This window comes from Mugil cephalus, chromosome 3 (genome assembly GCF_022458985.1).
Source record: "Mugil cephalus isolate CIBA_MC_2020 chromosome 3, CIBA_Mcephalus_1.1, whole genome shotgun sequence".
Lineage (NCBI taxonomy): Eukaryota > Metazoa > Chordata > Actinopteri > Mugiliformes > Mugilidae > Mugil > Mugil cephalus.
Genome location: NC_061772.1, coordinates 8066980 through 8083971, shown reverse-complemented (window position 1 = coordinate 8083971; position 16992 = coordinate 8066980). Strand labels below are relative to the sequence as shown.

The 16992-nt window shown below is 41.0% G+C and overlaps 1 protein-coding gene across 5 annotated transcripts in view; it reads left to right on the top strand.

Moving 5' to 3' along the window:
* Positions 1–16992, top strand: part of tcf12 (transcription factor 12) — a 70489-nt gene that overhangs the window by 27608 nt on the left and 25889 nt on the right. For all 5 annotated transcript variants that reach the window (XM_047580264.1, XM_047580266.1, XM_047580267.1 and 2 more), the window contains exons 6-8: positions 6153–6214; positions 7484–7616; positions 8074–8126. In XM_047580264.1, the coding sequence (XP_047436220.1) occupies positions 6153–6214; positions 7484–7616; positions 8074–8126 (248 nt within the window). The remainder of the gene's footprint in view (positions 1–6152; positions 6215–7483; positions 7617–8073; positions 8127–16992) is intronic.

Genomic DNA, 16992 nt, shown 5'->3' with positions numbered 1-16992 from the left:
TTCAGCAGCACATCAGCACCGTGTGTTGTTTATTCACCACCCGTTTAGCGTGTAGGTAGCCGAGACTGAGGCTCAAAGCTTAGTCACAATTTGAATGTACAAAACAACAACAGATTTTATAAGAATTTTAATTTGATTGTGGATTTTTCTACAAGAATTACGATGACTGCTGAATTTCTGGGAACAAATGAAGTCTGTGTTCTCTTCTTCATTTTAACTGATATATTTTAAAATAAACTTTGACCTTGATTATTTTTAGCGTTATATGTGGAATAAGCATTAATGTGCATTGATAGTCACTATTCCTATCCTTAAATAATAAGTCTGAAAATAATCTCAGAATAACTTTCTCATTAAACCGAAGTGCGCTGGTTGCACAGTGCTGCTGAGAAGACAACCACTAAGCAAAATGTTGCTCTCTTTGTGATCAATCATGTGGCCTGACATCATTTTTACTTCATGCTGTGGTTGCTGCAGAACAAAGCACGCGGTCTGCACTTCAAGAAGCACGCTCCTATCTGTAAGGTTGACGGTGTAAATCCAAAAATGTAGAAGAAAGGCAACTGGACTTGTATAGTTTCTTGAAGAGTTTTCTCCACTCGTCCAAGTATCTTCCGTGGTTCTGAAGGATTGGTGTGGAGTTGGGGTTTAAATATGAACATTTGTGGGTGTTACACATCGGAAACTCTCATGACTAGTGCTTTTAATGAACAGATACTCACCTGTCACTGGGGGAGACTGTTCGACCCTGTCCTCTTTCTCCAATGAATGAGGCTCTAATGATGCATTATGAGTCGGAGACTCTAATCTCAAGGTCAGCGGGTGTGAAACTGAGGACAGATATGTTGTAAATTGATAGCAGATTAATATCTCAGTCCACCTCCCCTGTTCTTAGAAGGGTTTTCCAGTTTGACATAGGTGGCTTCCTTTACTACTCTCTTGCTCTTGGATAGACCATGACCTGGACATAATGCTGGTGTAAAGCTGCTCTCTAGTAGAGGACATCAGGAAACTGTTAACTATAGAAACGGGTCCCCAGAACAGAAATGAAAGCAATGTAAGGTGAGCACATCAGGTTTATCGTGAAGAAATAAGAGTTGCTCAGGTGATCAGAGCAACCAGCTACCCCAGAGATAACCGACAAAACTCATAAATTTCCTAATAAGAGATAGTGAAAGTCTGTCATTGTGAAACCTCCAAAATCCAGCCTGTAAAACAGAATGTGTATAAAAAAAAAACACACCTGATGAAAAAGACTGAAAACATGAGACAAACATTTGTTGGATCCAGCAAAATAATAGTTAAACTGCGAATGTAATACAAAGTGCTATATTTAGGAGAAACTGGGCACAGATGACTTCATCCCTGCTGCAAAGCACAGTGGTAGTACAATAGGGCCATGAGGAGCCAAATCATTTTCTAGAAATTATTAAGGTTATCCTGCTTCACTGTGCCAAAGACTTCACAGTGGCACGGTGTTTTATGTCCTAGAAAATCCTTGATGGGTTGAATCGGTGCAGAGCGTCTTCACAAGTAGGAGAAAGTACTCGCGCGGCATAACTGTAGGAAGAGACGGTGTCTGTCCAGCTTGAACGAACCTGTGCCAATGTAGCGGTGACATAGACGTCAGAATTTGAGGCGTGGGGATAACAGATTTGGGAAATAAGACCTGGAGCTATGATTGTTGCCAAATGTGCCTTTACACTGAGTTGACTTTTAATTTGGTATATTCACACTCATTAATATAAAACCGTTCCGTTGGGTGAATGCAAATCACCAGTTGGTTACGTGGCTGTGGTATTTTTAGTTTTGGACCACTATAAACAGCAGATGAACTTCCAGGACACCTTCTGTACAATATCACACATCTGAGTGATATGCAAATGAGTAGCACAGAAGATTTTAATCAGAATTAATGGATTTTTTCCCCCCATGAGACCGTTTTTTCTTTGCATTGGGGATGTACTGAGCGATGGCAGTCTGCATGCTTACATTTATATTATTGATGGTGATTGCAGTAATTAAACCACTTTGCTCGTGTTGCTTTTTGCATTTTCTATCTCTTGACGATGTTTTAGGGTAGGTAATGAGTTTCGCTTCCTATCAGTCACTGCACTTTAGACTCATTAGTGGGCCTGTGACACAAAAAGAAAACACATGCGTAGTCTGGAGTCGAGCTGCTCAGAACAAATGGGTGTACTCAAGGAATAATAATAACAATATTAGGGCTGCTCTCGTTGTGAGGCTGTGATCATGCAGGCCTGCTCAGAGGAGGGATGACAAAACACGCCTAATGACGAGCCTGCGACGCCTGAAAGAGATTTATTCTGCATTTTATTTGCGTCTCTCTTTCTCCCAACAGGTCTTTAATTTATAGGTCTCTAACTGAGAAACTTCAATAGAGGAATGTCCAATTTTAACAAGTAGCTTTTACTTTTGTATGTCGATTTATTTGGAAATGCACTTTATTTCGGTGACCTATTTTCCCGCACAATGAGTTACAGCGTTTGTGCGTCAGACAGGAGATTGTGTCAGTGCGTGATATTTTATTCAGCTAATTTAGGCTCTCTGCTTTGGAACTGGCCAACCCAGCAATATGCTCCACTTGATATATCACTTTGTTCTACTTTACTTCAGCATCATAAATATGAATTCTCCTGAAAATTGTGTGCAAATTTGTGTGAATCTTTTTTTTTTTTTTCAGCACGGGCTATACTTGGGTTGTTAGTTCTTTGTGAAGTTTAAGATGCCAGAAAAGGGATTTAAGTTTCAGTGGTACACATGATGTAATGGACCGGCTTCAAAAGTGATGATAAGGGGAAAGACATATTAGTGATAAGATGATGTTCAGCAGTACAGTAAATAAACTAAGCTATCTGCTCATCTGTGACCTCTGTACATTGTGCTGGTCATAATTCCAGGGCAACATTGTGGCCGATCCTCCACATGCACCACTGCATCCGTCTCTTCTTGCTGGCTGTGTCCATAGAGTCGGTGCAGAGTCTGAATTGGGGACTGGCGTGTCTTTAGCTGGTTCTGTTTCAAAATGTGTTTGCGGTGCCATTTAATTTCATTTGATTGTATAATTCACCATTGAGGTTGAAATCAAGACAATTCTACCATATTTACCATTAAGAGAATGTAGAATTAACTATTAGTTGTTCTTGTGGTCTAACAAAGGACCTGCATTAATTGATGTTTATTGGTTGACAAGACCTGAGGGGAGTAGAAGGATCTAAGGGAGTGGGTTGAACTCAGTGATAAGATGGAGGAACCCAACTAATGAGACTGGGCTGATAAGTGGGGATGAACAGAGTGAGAGCGGTTAGTCACATCTTTATAGGTAAGACCAGGACACTGAATGACGTGATCACACATGCGTGGTTTTGTTCCTGAACAACAGCATATAATTTAAGCACGTACAGTGATCTGTATAGACAAAGCACAGTGATTGTTCTCTGACAGGTTCCAACACATTTTCCTAAGGGATTATTAAGCAGCTTTATGGATCCCTTGTTGGCTTTGAACATTACAGTGAATGTGTCAGTATCCCCACAAAGTGTGAGTCACATTTATCCTAAAATAAGTGCATCAATTTTTGGAGTTTACAATTAAGCAGTGACTCATAGAGGGAGGGCTATTTTTGATGCAGCAATCAGATACTAAGGGCTTTATGTACTTTAACTGCCGCTACTGTGGTACAGGCAGTTAAAGCGCATAAAAACCAATAAATTAAAACCAAATCAGCAGTCTGAGCTACAGCTACTGACGTCCTGTTGTTTTTAGAACACCTGCATGCACCTGTCTCTTTCACCTAGAGCAGCCCCACCCCACCCCCAGTCTCTCTCTAAATAACTCTGCCTCTATAACATCATACTTACTACCACTAACTGTAGCGTGATCTATTCTTCCAGTTTAAATGTAGTGGCCACTTTTAATTATAGCTCGAAAAGTCCTGAACCAGTTCTGTCTAAATTCAGCTTGCTCTTAAATTCGAGTGATATGCACTTTCTCGGATTTAGCAAATCCAGTTCTTAGTAGAAAGGGTCAGTCAGTACTTTAAATAAAAAAGATTATTTTATCTAATTTCATCTCCGTTATTTGTCCATGCAGAGATTTATACAGTGTGGGATGCAGAGGTAAAAAAAAAGCAGAGGTTAGAGCTCTGAATACATACATATATATATATTGTCAGATGTTAAAGCATTCAATAAACATTTTTCCATTTATAGGTGCATTAGTGACGCACATATAATGGCTCCAGCTAATGTTAGGAGACAGTAATACTTTGTGGATTTTGCGTCTCTGTCATATCGTCGGCTGTAACTGCTCTCAGAACAGAACACATCTGTCTGCTGATGGCATCTGAAATTACAACAGTGACCATCAATTATTCACATCAGACACAGTGTGTGCGACAAAACACATGCTGGCTATGAATATTTAACTCTTACACTTGACCAGACCTCTCCCTCAGTAGACACTTTGGGGATCGAAACGACTTTCGCTTTACATATTAAGCCGAAAAATAAAGAAATTAACATTCTCTGTCAGAAGAGATGTTTCATCATCCTGCCATGATAGGGAACGTTGGTGGTAACCGACAACTTAATCCTATTTCCTTTTGCAAGAGCGATGGCTCAGAACTGTATCACATTATTGTTACGGGAGAAGCAGCTTCGCCCAGTTAAACCATCTTCCCCGATTTCCTCAGCTCGCCTCGTCTCTAGAGGCAGTCTGCACAGATGCAGAACAACTGTCTCCTGCAGGACTGCTCAGATAAGCACAACTGAATTCTCTTACATGTCCCCCCGTTCACCTGCGCTTGTGGAAAACAGTGCTCAGATCAGTCATTGTGTAACAAAAGATCCGGGCTATGCAGGTTTTTAACGCACAAAAAAAAAAAAAAAAAAATATTTACCTTGCCCCCAGAGTAAACAGAATTTAGTTGCAGCACTTGTGTCTGTGCTTGTAATATTTGGAAGTCTGACAAAAATAATGTACGACGCTGTTCAAGTTATTCATCATTCTCCCTGAGGAGCTCTCGTTTGTTTGTTTGTTTTTCCAGGGGACTAAAACCGCTGACTTTGGATATTGTGATGTGTGTGATTCATGTGTGTTGTGTGCTTTAAGTTTTATTTGTCCCCTGACGGAGGCTTGGGAGCCTTCGGTCGAGGTGCGCACATTGGATGTGACGCTGATAGAAGGACGCTGACAATGGTCGCCCTCTCAGTAATTAATTCATTTAATATGCTGAAGACTTTGTGACTCATTCTTCACATAAGTGCAGCTTTTGTTTTTGCTCTGTTTCATAGTTATGTGAACATATTATACATTATAACAGGACCTGGGGGGCCTAACTTTGTGTGACTGACCAGACAGGCTGGACTGACACAGAAACTGATCACATAAAAGCAAATTAAAAGCATAAAAGCATTGATCCCTCACAGTATGCTGCTTTTTTCATGTGCCTCACTGAGGACATCATCCTGACAGCAGAAGTGGAGTTGTGACTGTAGAGATACTGGTTTGTGTTGTCAGACTGACGAGGACGAAGTGAGGGGGGAAGCTTAGCTCATTTTTCAGTGACATCTACATTGGAGTATTTACTACTGCAGCGTAGTTGTTCTGTGTACTAGAACGAGGAGAATGTGTGCAGTATAACCTGAATAATGAGCAGACCGGTTTGGTTTTAACTTTTGCAGAGGATTGTAGGGCCCGGTGTCGTCTCTGACTTTTCTTGACTCAGTTCAATTCTCATTCATGTGGCCCAGATTTGATTCAGTTCAACATCAGTTATTTTATTTTCTCCGCTGCATGTAAACTGGGCTCAATTAACCTGTTCATGTAAATGCAATGAGTGATGAAAGAGAATTATTGTAGTATTCCCCAATATTTCATCTCTACTTGGCATATATTTTAAAAATGAATTCAAACTTCTTTTTTTATAAATCAGTATCAGGTCATTCAAAAAAGTTTGAGTCTTTTTTTTTGACCCAGTCCTAGTGTTTTTACGATAATTAACCAAACATACATGTTTACTACAAGTCATCCAGCGCTACAGAATAAACAACCAAATACTACAGATGGTTATTGGGTGTTATCCCTGGTTTACTTAATATTTATGATGAGTGCTTTTCTGTGTTTCCCAGGTAAATCAGAGAGGGCTTCGTTTCTTGGCTTTGGGAGAGATACTGGAGCATCTGGTTGCCAGGTGAGTTTCTCATCAAATGTTCAGTTTCTCCTAACAGACCCCTGTGTACAGTTTTTATACCGTCTATTTCTCTTGAAAACAAGCCAAAGCTTTAGATAATCCCATCCAAGCAAAGATGTGCAGTAAGACAACTATACAATAGAGTGAGCAATAAAATTAACGCAACATATCACCTGAAATAGATGATGTATTGTGTGAATTTAAATAACCTTTACAGAGCGACTTCATGCCCTTTTTTCATGTGGTAACTTCTTGTCTAAGAGGTTTCATATCAGTACCCCAGATACAGACAGACAGACCATTGTCTATTTCAGATCTTCCTGTTTGTGAGGCTTGACAAGATCGTCTTAACATTTTAACCCCAGGAGAAATGCATTTAGTTCAGCTAATTCTCCTTCAAGTTTCACTAGGATCCTATAATCACACACGTCCACAATTTGCTTGACTCCTTAGTCATACTTCTCTGAGTAACAACACCTAAAAATGGAGGATTCAATAGCACTGAACAAAGGCGACAGCAGAAGTGGGTCTAGTGTGCGCCATGTTAACACTGTAGCACCGATGACAGGTCGTCATTTCACAGAACCCGCGTTTGTCTGCAGTTTTTCATGACCTACATTTTAGGTTGGAGAAATAAGACGTAGAAATTGTTTTGTTTTCGAGTGCGTTTCGGTGCATGAATCAAAAACGTAACATCTCGTTTTAATCATGTGCTGGAGTGGTCACTGTGTCAAACATCGCAAAGGAGAATCCAAGAGGCCTCGTGAGCCGAGTCCTTAAGCCGACTGCTGCACATGAATTATACTCACTCACATGATCCTTGCTCTCTTGGTCCGTAGCCGATTACTCTAATTAGAATAAGCTCTTAATTGGCCTCTTAACCCAGTTTGTTGGGGTAGTGGAGATTAAATAGATATTGGTAACAGGATGACCTTTCAATCTCTGGCACAGTCCATAATGTGTGTGTGTGTGTGTGTGTGAGATCTGGGACTCCACTGCAAGATTTTTTAGTTTATTTATTTAAAACAAGAGTTATGTAGGTCATTGCAGTTAATTCTCAACTGATGCTTGCATGCTTTTTTTTACTAATGCATTATTTTTGGAAAAAGCACCTGAAGTTATTCAAACAATGGAGCTGGTGAGGTGTGAAATTACTCACTAAATTACCAACTCATGTTGGCTAAAACGCAGCAAACAATCAGTTTTGTCTCTGCTAATTGACGGTTTCCTTTGGTGTTAATAGTGTGTATGTTTGCTTTGTTTTTCCAGTCTTCTATAAGGTCAGACATCGGGTTGGCGAGTCCAAGTCCAGTCACTACGTCAGGGAAGTCAGCGGCTCCGTTCTACCCATTCACCGCGGCCAATCCCAGAAGACGTTCTCTACCAGATCCTGCTCCCATCGGTCGGTGGCATCTTAATGATAAGTGACAAATGCTCTAAAAGGCCCTTCTCAGGGACAAGTGAAGCTTATACAGTATTTGAATGTGACACTGCGCTCCTATAGTAGGTCAGCCTTAAATAGTTAACACAAGAATGGCACCACTCAAAAATGTTGCTGCCTCTTTAGTCCACACATCAGTAAATCAAAATACTAAAATTTACATCAACATGTTATTTTGATATCCACCGGTCTGCTCAGTCAGGACTGTAACATTGCCGGCCAGACTCCTTGCTGCCGTGTATTTGCAGTTGAAAACAAGTACATACGCATTTCTCTTGCATGTAATGTTTTCTTTTGTTGTTCATGTGGAAATCACACGTAATGTTTTCCTCCACACAATGGATTTTGTGTCATGGCTTGTTTACAGTTGTCTCTCTTTTGCCTTTGAATGAGTAGATGTGCTTTCATCTCTCCACAGATCCTCTACAGACAAAAAAGGTTCGCAAGGTCCCCCCTGGCCTGCCTTCATCTGTGAGTGGAAGATCATCTACCTCTCATATAAATAGATTTCACAGTGAGCTTACCTAAACAAACACAAACACACACACACACACACACACACACACACACACACACCTTCCCTCCTTTTCCACAGCACAAAGAGCGCTCTTGACAACATTACCGCGCTTCTTGAATGGGAATTCAGTGGTTCGTGTCGAGCAGTGACACCAGTGGTGTCTGTAATGTTACAAAGTCCTGACTTTTAGTGTGTGTTGTTTACATGTTTGCTGTTTAATCTTGGCATGCAAAGGTCTCGGTAGGGTACTTATTCTGTAGATGTTTGTTGTTTTGAGTGTGTGTCTACATGCGTGAATGTGTGTGCGTGCGTCTCTGCGAGTGTGGACCTTGAGGTGATTGATTTTCAGCGCTGCCCTGTCATAGTCTAGCCTCCTCACAGCCTCTCCTGGGAGAAAGAGAGGCTGTCAGAGCGGATCCCCAGCTCTGCTCTTTTGATGTTTAATTAGTCATTACGTAGCCGAACAGGAGGACAGACAGAGATTAATAGCACAGAATATCTGAAATTTCTATTGGTAATGATCCCGGTGGAGCAGAAACCATTAGGATGCAGAGAAGTGTGGAGCTCAGCTTGTATTTGCTCAGACGGGGGAGTGTTGGAGTTCATTAATATGCATAAATCAGTAAGTCAGATGTTCATTGTTAAAACCCAGGTGGATTGGCAAAGGTTTTATTAAGCCTTGCCTCGAAGTCTGAGAACTGGTCGGAGACAATAATTGTTTTCTCTATAATGAGAAGCAACTGGTTAACCCAAATCCACCATTTTCCTTCCTTCAACAATGACAGATTTATTTTATTTTATTTATTTTTTTTTTAAGTGAGGGAGCCTGAGACTGGATTTGCCTTTCAGAGCTTTGATAATCGTCACCTCTACTGCTGTTACTCCGAAATTAAATATGGAACAGGCCACCGAACATAAAAGGCTGGCGTGTGTTTTGTTTCTGGATTTGTGTTTGAAAAGAAGTTTGTCAGAGCACGAGGGAGAGAAGCAGTCCCTGGCAGAAGCAGGAACGTGTGCTGCCTTCCTCTTAAGTAAGTGATATATTTGAGGTCTTGTCAGACGGAGGGAGGGGGGCAAAGAATGGCTGCCTCGCGGGTTACATCTCTTTGTTGTGTAAATGGACGCTGGGCTTTTATTTGTCAGTACTTAACACATGGGCGCAGGTGCGGCTCTGTGACTCATAAGAGTACAATCAAGCCGTACAATGCTAGATGGGGAAAAAGTGTGACAGAGCATGGGATAAAATACAGCTTCGTCTTGTCACTCAGTACAGCTCAGAAGATAAAGCCTGGAGCTTGGAGGAATTATCCCAGTTAGTCTTTGATCCCATTTGAAAGAATAAAGATGGCAGTGTTGAATAAAGGCCTATAGGTCTCCCGTAACCTGCTGACAGAGAAAGTAAAACATAAAGCGGCTTTTTTTTTGATACGTGGCATATGTGCAAAGTGTTTGAGTGGGAGGTTGTCTAGCAGCTTTTAGCGGGTGTTCCGTTATTGGCATAAGACTAATAGAAAGCAAAGGTGAGGTCTGGGAGCACGCGCTATTGGATGGTGAAAATGGCTACCTGCGACCCTTAAAAATGTGTATAGTCCTTGTTGGAGAGAGTGCAAGCTGCATGCATGAGGATGGTTGTCAGCCAAGTCCTGTGTTTGTATTGCTGGCACCGACGCTGGAAGTAGTGAAGGTGGCGTTGAAGAAGTGTCGAGGGGAAGGCGCACCTGGAGTCAGGTCTACTTTGCCAGAGGCAGCTGTGTGAAGAGCCTGCAGTGTACCTGTAAAGCATGAATGCAGCTGCAGATGCCGCTGAAAGCTTTTGCCTGTGTAAGCAAATGCAGGAGCCTCACCGGAGACCTGAATAGCTGCTTGATTTAAAAAAAAATAAAAAATCAACACAGAGCTTCCTATCATTATGTCTACTGCTGGGAATTTTCTTATTTATTTATTTCATTTTCAAATCCCCTATTTTTCCTCTAGCTTGTATTCTTGCTTCTCAGTCTAAAAATAAATTTAGGGGGGTTTAAATCAGATGGGCAGCGTAAGTTACCAAGCCAAGCATGATGTGTGTGTACACTACATGATGGGGCTGAATCAAAATATTTACTGGAGCACATCCTCTGTGCATTTAGGTTTTGACACTGCAGTGCTCCAGGATGTGAAGACTATCTAGACAGGCCAGCTGGTGATTGCAAACATTTAAATGTTTATAGGCCTTTTTCATCTTATATACAGACACCCTCCTCCCTCAGCCACACACATACTTTCCTCTGTGGTCTGCTGGTTGTGGCCTTGGAGACCCGGGATACTGCAGTGGTTGTAACTGTGGGATGTAAACACCTTGGAAAGTCTTGTTATTTTAAAGATTTACGGGAAATTGTTTTACTCAAAAGTCGTACCAGCAGTTTTTCTGATATTCATAGCTTTCTGTTGTAGATAAATGGCAACAAAGCTTTTTCCTTGATTTATTGTTACAGTAGAAACCTTTGCCATAATCGGCCAAGTGTTATTTGACTGCGTGAACTGAGAGCGAAGGACAGAGCATGGACACGCTGATGGGCAGCTGCGTGGGCACCTGCCTGACAAGAGAGACTGAACAAGGAGAGGGAGAAAGGGAGGCTTTTGTAGCTTGTGGGGGAACGCTGCATCTTGTAGGATATTTATGGGAGGCTGCAAGGGCATGGTGTGTGTTTGTGTGTCTGCATGTCAGTTTGTTTGTGCGAGTAGTGTTTTTTCCCCCCCTTGTCAGAGGCGCAGCGGCTTGATGTGACACTTCCTCCCTGGCTCTGGTGATGCTATGGCTGCAGGATGAGAGAAAGAAAGTGGTGGGCTGAGATTCAGTTCCCCTCGGGGACTTTTGCAAGCGAGAACCCTGAGTGTGGATGACAAAGAAGATTGACATTTGCTTTTGACAGATCACTCAGACACCCTTGTTTCTGAGAGATTTGAACTGTGCGAGCTGTAAGAAAGGAAGTCAGCTCTAGGCTCTGAATCTTAAGACATAGTAATGTTCCTCGCAGTGCTGTCTGGTGCATGACATTCAAACACTATATTTTTTCTCTATCTGTCTCCCTCTCTAGCCATCTGTCTTCAGCAGCTCATGATGATAATACTGTACTGCAACAGTAACCTAATGTTCCTGTTGTTAAGAGAGCAGCTCCTTTGTTTCCTGCTTTGAGCCTCTGCAGGCTGGGATGTAGTAACAGGCTTTGGTGAAGAGATGGTAGAAATGCATCTGTAAAGCCGCATGTAAACATCCAGATAGACCACAGGCCTTTTTATGTCTCTGGTAAATTTGGATTTTGGGGCCACCCAGCAGAATAGTATGAGGCTGCATGTTTCATAACTCTGTCTTCAGCTACTCTACAATAAAACCACTAACATTTCCTGATGCAAAACAACGAACAAATGCATTTCACACGGGGAGGATGAACATCATAAATGGATGTATGTGCATACAAGTCACACATGCATAGTAACAATTTTAGGCCTCTAAATGTCCTGTGATAAATAGAACAAATATTAAACAGTATTTAAACAAATCACTTTTCCTCTAATTGAACAAATTTTAAGAAATTCCTATAGAGTCAGACATCCTTAAAATACCTTTACAAAATACAGCAAACATACAGGACATTGTCTCATTAAACTGATTGGTTAATTTACTAATCATTTATGTAGTGCTCTAAATGCCACGATTCACTCGTGGTTAATTTGATGCAGAGAAATGTGGCCAGAATAAGATTTGAAAATGTAGAATGAGAGGAAATGTATTATAAATTAGATTTTAATGATCAAACAACCACATGTGAATTACAAGCTTGCACAAACCCGGCCAAACCCTCTGAAAATTAATAGGCATCTCTACAGCTCAAAGCAGCTTTTTACCGCTTTTAGGTCAGTGCACTGGTTCTACTGTTAAAAACGCTGTAATTACGCATAAAGTCTCACTAATCTTATCAAACCCACCCATATTAAAGTAGTTCCATGCAAACAGGCCCAGACAAGCCAACTGTACAGGACATATTCAGCTCGAGACAAAGCCAATAATCATGTGAATGTTGGTGTTGCTGTCCCCATGAGCCAGTTCTCCCTGTAATGTATTTTAGATATTTTTTATTAGGTCTGTCTCTTGACCTGTATATTCTAACCATTCAGTTCTACTCTACTGGTGTAAGGATGCGTTTAAAACCTTAAATCCAGACCAGAAGGGTGTGGAGGGTTGACGCGTGATTAAGGAAATGGTGTTAAATGTCATCTGAGCTTTCATTGCTCTCAGTTTTGTTAAACTGGCAAACTGTAAGGTGAGTTTGTGCATTCGTGTAGGCTCTCATATCAGCATCAAATCATTTATTGTGTCCATAGTGCAGCTGTAAATACGCTGGAATATACTTTAAGTTTGTGTGGAGCATCTGAGATGCTATAAGTGATTTACTGTATATCTGCAGGTTGTTGGTTCCACAGTGTCCTGCAGGCAGGGGTTAGCATTGGAGCAGAAACATTAAAGAATGAGAAATACTAACTACAACGTGTATTCTAGGTGTAGTGTTAGTGTAGCTGTTGGGGCTGGTTGTGTTATTATAGGTGATAAAAGTGTATCACAGTCTGTCGACTGGCTGGGGAAATATTTTAGTCTCTGACCCGACCTCAGTTAGCATGCGTCCCAGAGATGGCCTCATCAGATGCCTGATTAGATAGACACCCTTGGTTTGACGGGGGGATGTTGAACAGTCGCAGCCGCCCCTGGGACCCTGGGCCTTTGTGTTTATCTTTGTTTGGGTTGCTGAAATTTACCACTGACATTAGACGCTGCTGATAATGGAACAGGCAAACAAGCCAGAGGCCTGAACCCTTTCATCTGTGAGGAGAACAAGGAGTTAAACGGACAAAAAGTACGGAAATAATGCACAGATTAAAGTCATTACTCACATTCTGGCCTGTTGTAAATTATTCAAGTAGGCCTTGCGTGAGTTTACGGCATTAATGCAAACCTTGATTTCAGATCGTTGGCAGACTCAAGAACACAGCCTGTCAACATTCACCAAGGTAGAGTTTTCAGATGTCATTTAGTGACGTCTGAGCCTGTCGGCTGTGACCTGGAAAGTACATCAGTGAACCACACGAAGCTCATGTAGAAGCTTAAGATGTCCCGAACCCCAGAACTGACCCGTAGGTCAGAGGTAAATAAATATAAATCCTTTCAGTCCTGTGTAATGTTGATAGCTTGTGACTGTTCAGTGTAGAATGTGTGTGTTGGTTTGTTTCTCTTGTTTACATGTTGTCAAAGAGCCTCATTTCAAATGTTATGTCATTTATTAGCTCAGGGTTTGCCAGTGAATTATTAGAGCATTATCATGTTGTTATCTATATATCTATCTATCTATCTATCTATCTATCTATCTATCTATCTATCTATCTATCTATCTATCTATCTATCTATCTATCTATCTATCTATTAGATGGAGCAGTTTGTAATTCAGAAATTGATTATACAGACAAATGTATGTAAGTCAGTGTTTTCATTTTGTTCCATTGTGTGAACGTTAAACGAGTCTAAGTACAGAATTATATCAAAAACCAATGAAGAACTGTCATCCTGCAGGCTGATATAGAAAATAGATAGAAAAGTAATGTCTCTGCTGGACAGTCTGACACAACTGATCCAACATCAATGATAATGTATAGATAAATCATGTTAATTTCAAAACTTTCCAGGATTTGTTATAGATGACTGAATAAAATGGCATGCCAGCTCTTTTTATATTCCATGTATATATATATAGCTCTTTTTACTTCTGCTAGTTTGGGAAAATGTGTATTAATATATTAATAATAATTCAGTGTGAGTTTTGGAGCCAGTACCCAGCTGAGCTGTGTATAGCCTTCTTGCAGACTTGTAAGCATGATCGAAAACAGTGCATGTTACTTTTACACTATTGCAGAATCCGAATGCACAGGAGTGGTACGACATTCCTGCTAATGATTACCTCCATCTACGCTGTAATGTGACTCGTATGAAATGATTGTCCATAACATGACATGCACGTTTTGTACCAACGCTCATTCACTGTGTCCAAAGTAATAATAATAAAAAAAAGTTTCCTCAGCTAAAACCGTAAATAATTTGAAAGAATGAAACACATGCACCTATGGTTCAGATATCATTTTTTTGCTGACTGAAAGTGCTGATTGATGAGTTTAGTGAGTTTATTAGATGAGTAAATCAGTCCGTTTTATTTTTGTCCTCATTCTAAGCTTACTGTGTAGCTTAATATGTGATTTTTTCTGCTTAATTATCCTGTGGGTGGACAAACTAATGGGCCGGGCTGCTTCATGAAAGCTGTGGAATTTTGACCTAGAGAAAAGACGACGCGTTAAACAGCTGTGGTTGACAGTCTCAGAATCTCAAATAGGTGGTAGTCAGTTTTATTTACATTTGAGCTCTATTAAAGTTCATGATGCCTCATTCTTCACTACACACGCACACACACACACTCTTTCTGCACAACTTCTTATATGTCTCTTATCAAGGTCTGTGCTGTATATTTATCTGTAAAGGTTTGTGCCATCTGTAGGTAACAACAAACTTCTTACAGCATCTCTGAGCTACAGTTTTAGCCGCTGAGAGGATCATAGGGTATGAGCAGAGAAAGAGAAAAGAAGAAAAGCGCAACCTATTCCTCAGCGTTGTTTAGACATGAGGGGCATTTATTTGACTGATAGCTTATCAACCTGACCAGTTAAGAGTTTTGTTGAAACAGTGTTTACAGCTGTGCAGCTGAGTTCTACGTGCATATTCAGCTGCTGCAATGTTTCTCTGAAGTCAGTCAGGCTACAGACAGGCCGCAGCGCTTTTCCTATTTGGTCGATTCCTCTTTATTTCTGTCAACATCTCTGTTATGAGAGAAGAAGTGTTGTAGCGTTCAGGCAGGAACTCACAGAACTGCTTTTGATTGGATGCGTCTGAGTCTTAACAAAAGTGTTCATGACAACTTCACATCGTATGTATGTTGTATTCCGGCCACAGTGATGAATAATGTAGAAGGGCTCAATGCTTCACCGACTCACTTTCAAAACAAAGAGGCCAGTCTCCTTTACTCATCCCTTATTGCTCATCCACATTTGCGCTGTTCAAGTTCCCACTGACTTTTTTACATAGCACTGGACGTAACAAATAAAGCTGGCATTTGATTTTAAAGCGTTCATTTAGGAGTCTGATTTTAGATTTGTCATTAATATCAGACGCTTACTCATATAGAGACACTATTGTGTTGGTTAGGCAGGACCATGCACGCGTTTTAAATCAGTTTGTCTAAGTAGAGTTACCGTCGCACATGTGCAGTTGATCCGGTAGTGACAGGCAGCAGAACCAACGCATAAAGATGGAAGACGCTAAACAACACGATCCCCCTCTCTATGGGAAATTTGAGTCGCAAAAAAACAAACAAACAAACAAAAAAAAAAGATGGACCAGTTGACCGACATAAAATATTATGCACATTCTGCAGGAAGGAGTTTTCTTTTCACCAAAACACTTCCAGCTTAAAATACCACATTAATGCGAAGCATACGTTGGTTGGCGATTCTGCTAGCACTAACGCGTCGCCCAGTTTGCAACAAACTAAGACAAGCTGGCAATGCTGGCCTGCAAATATCTGGCCACTCCTGCAAGAGAGTGTGAGGCACTGTCCTCAGTTGCAGGCAACATTGTAAATAAGAAGTGGTCAGCTCTCCTCTCGGACAATGTCAACAAATTAGTTTGTCTTAATAGCTGGCTGAAAGAGGAGGAGCAGGGCTGCATAAATGTTTGTTTAAAAAGAGACAGATCATTATTTCAATTTGTTTTGTTGAAACTGTTGAAGGTGTTTAATAAACACATTAAGTGCACATATATTCTCTTCTTTCTTGAGTCTGTTTGCCCATGCAAAATGAAACGCAATTAATATAGATTAAAAATGAATGAAATTTAATCGTGATTAATCGAAATTAATCCACAGCTACCCCACTAAAACTTAACTCTGTGAAAGTCATGGTCATCCTTATTCGTGTTAAGTAACAGCTAGGCTAAATAACAGAAACACTTCGTGTTCATTTCAATCCAGTCTAACAGCACCACAAACAACATCCTCCAAAATGATCATACATATGAACGACCACCGTTCGTACACACTCAACCTCAGCTGAACATTGTTTGTGCTGCTTATATGCATTTGAATTTGTTGGCCTTGTAGTCAACACACTAAATGGTGTTTACCATTTTCTCTATTTCTTTAAAATAGAGAAAACATAAAGAGGGGAACCTGAAACCTACGTGTTATGAGTCTCCCTCAACCCATTCATGATAAAGCCAGGGTTTGAGAAGGTGAGGGTCTGAATTCCCCACACGCCCCCATTCTCTGAGTCAGACCTCCCTAATTAGAAGCAGAGCGTCTTACAGGAAACAATCTTCCCGTCAGATGACATCACTGCTAAATCCATGCATGAGATGGGGGTGACCTCAGCCTGTGGATTTTCTCTGTGTTTTTCAACACCCAAACAAATCCCACGAAAAGCACCTTGCCATGACTCGAGTGTCTCTAGAGAGGATAGTGTGAACGGGTGGGTGGAGCTGAGTCTTCACCTCCCAGAGCGACGCTGACTGCTGTGCACATTATCAAGGCTGTGAACTGTGTGTCATTGTCACTGTGACCTTGCATTAAGATGCGATCTGGGCAATCCGATCACAAGTGACCAGCTTTATTCAGACCTGGCATTAACATGCATCTCCAAATGAATCTCCAGATCCGGTCTTAATTTTGAGCCGTGTATGCGTCATCTGGGGACCAG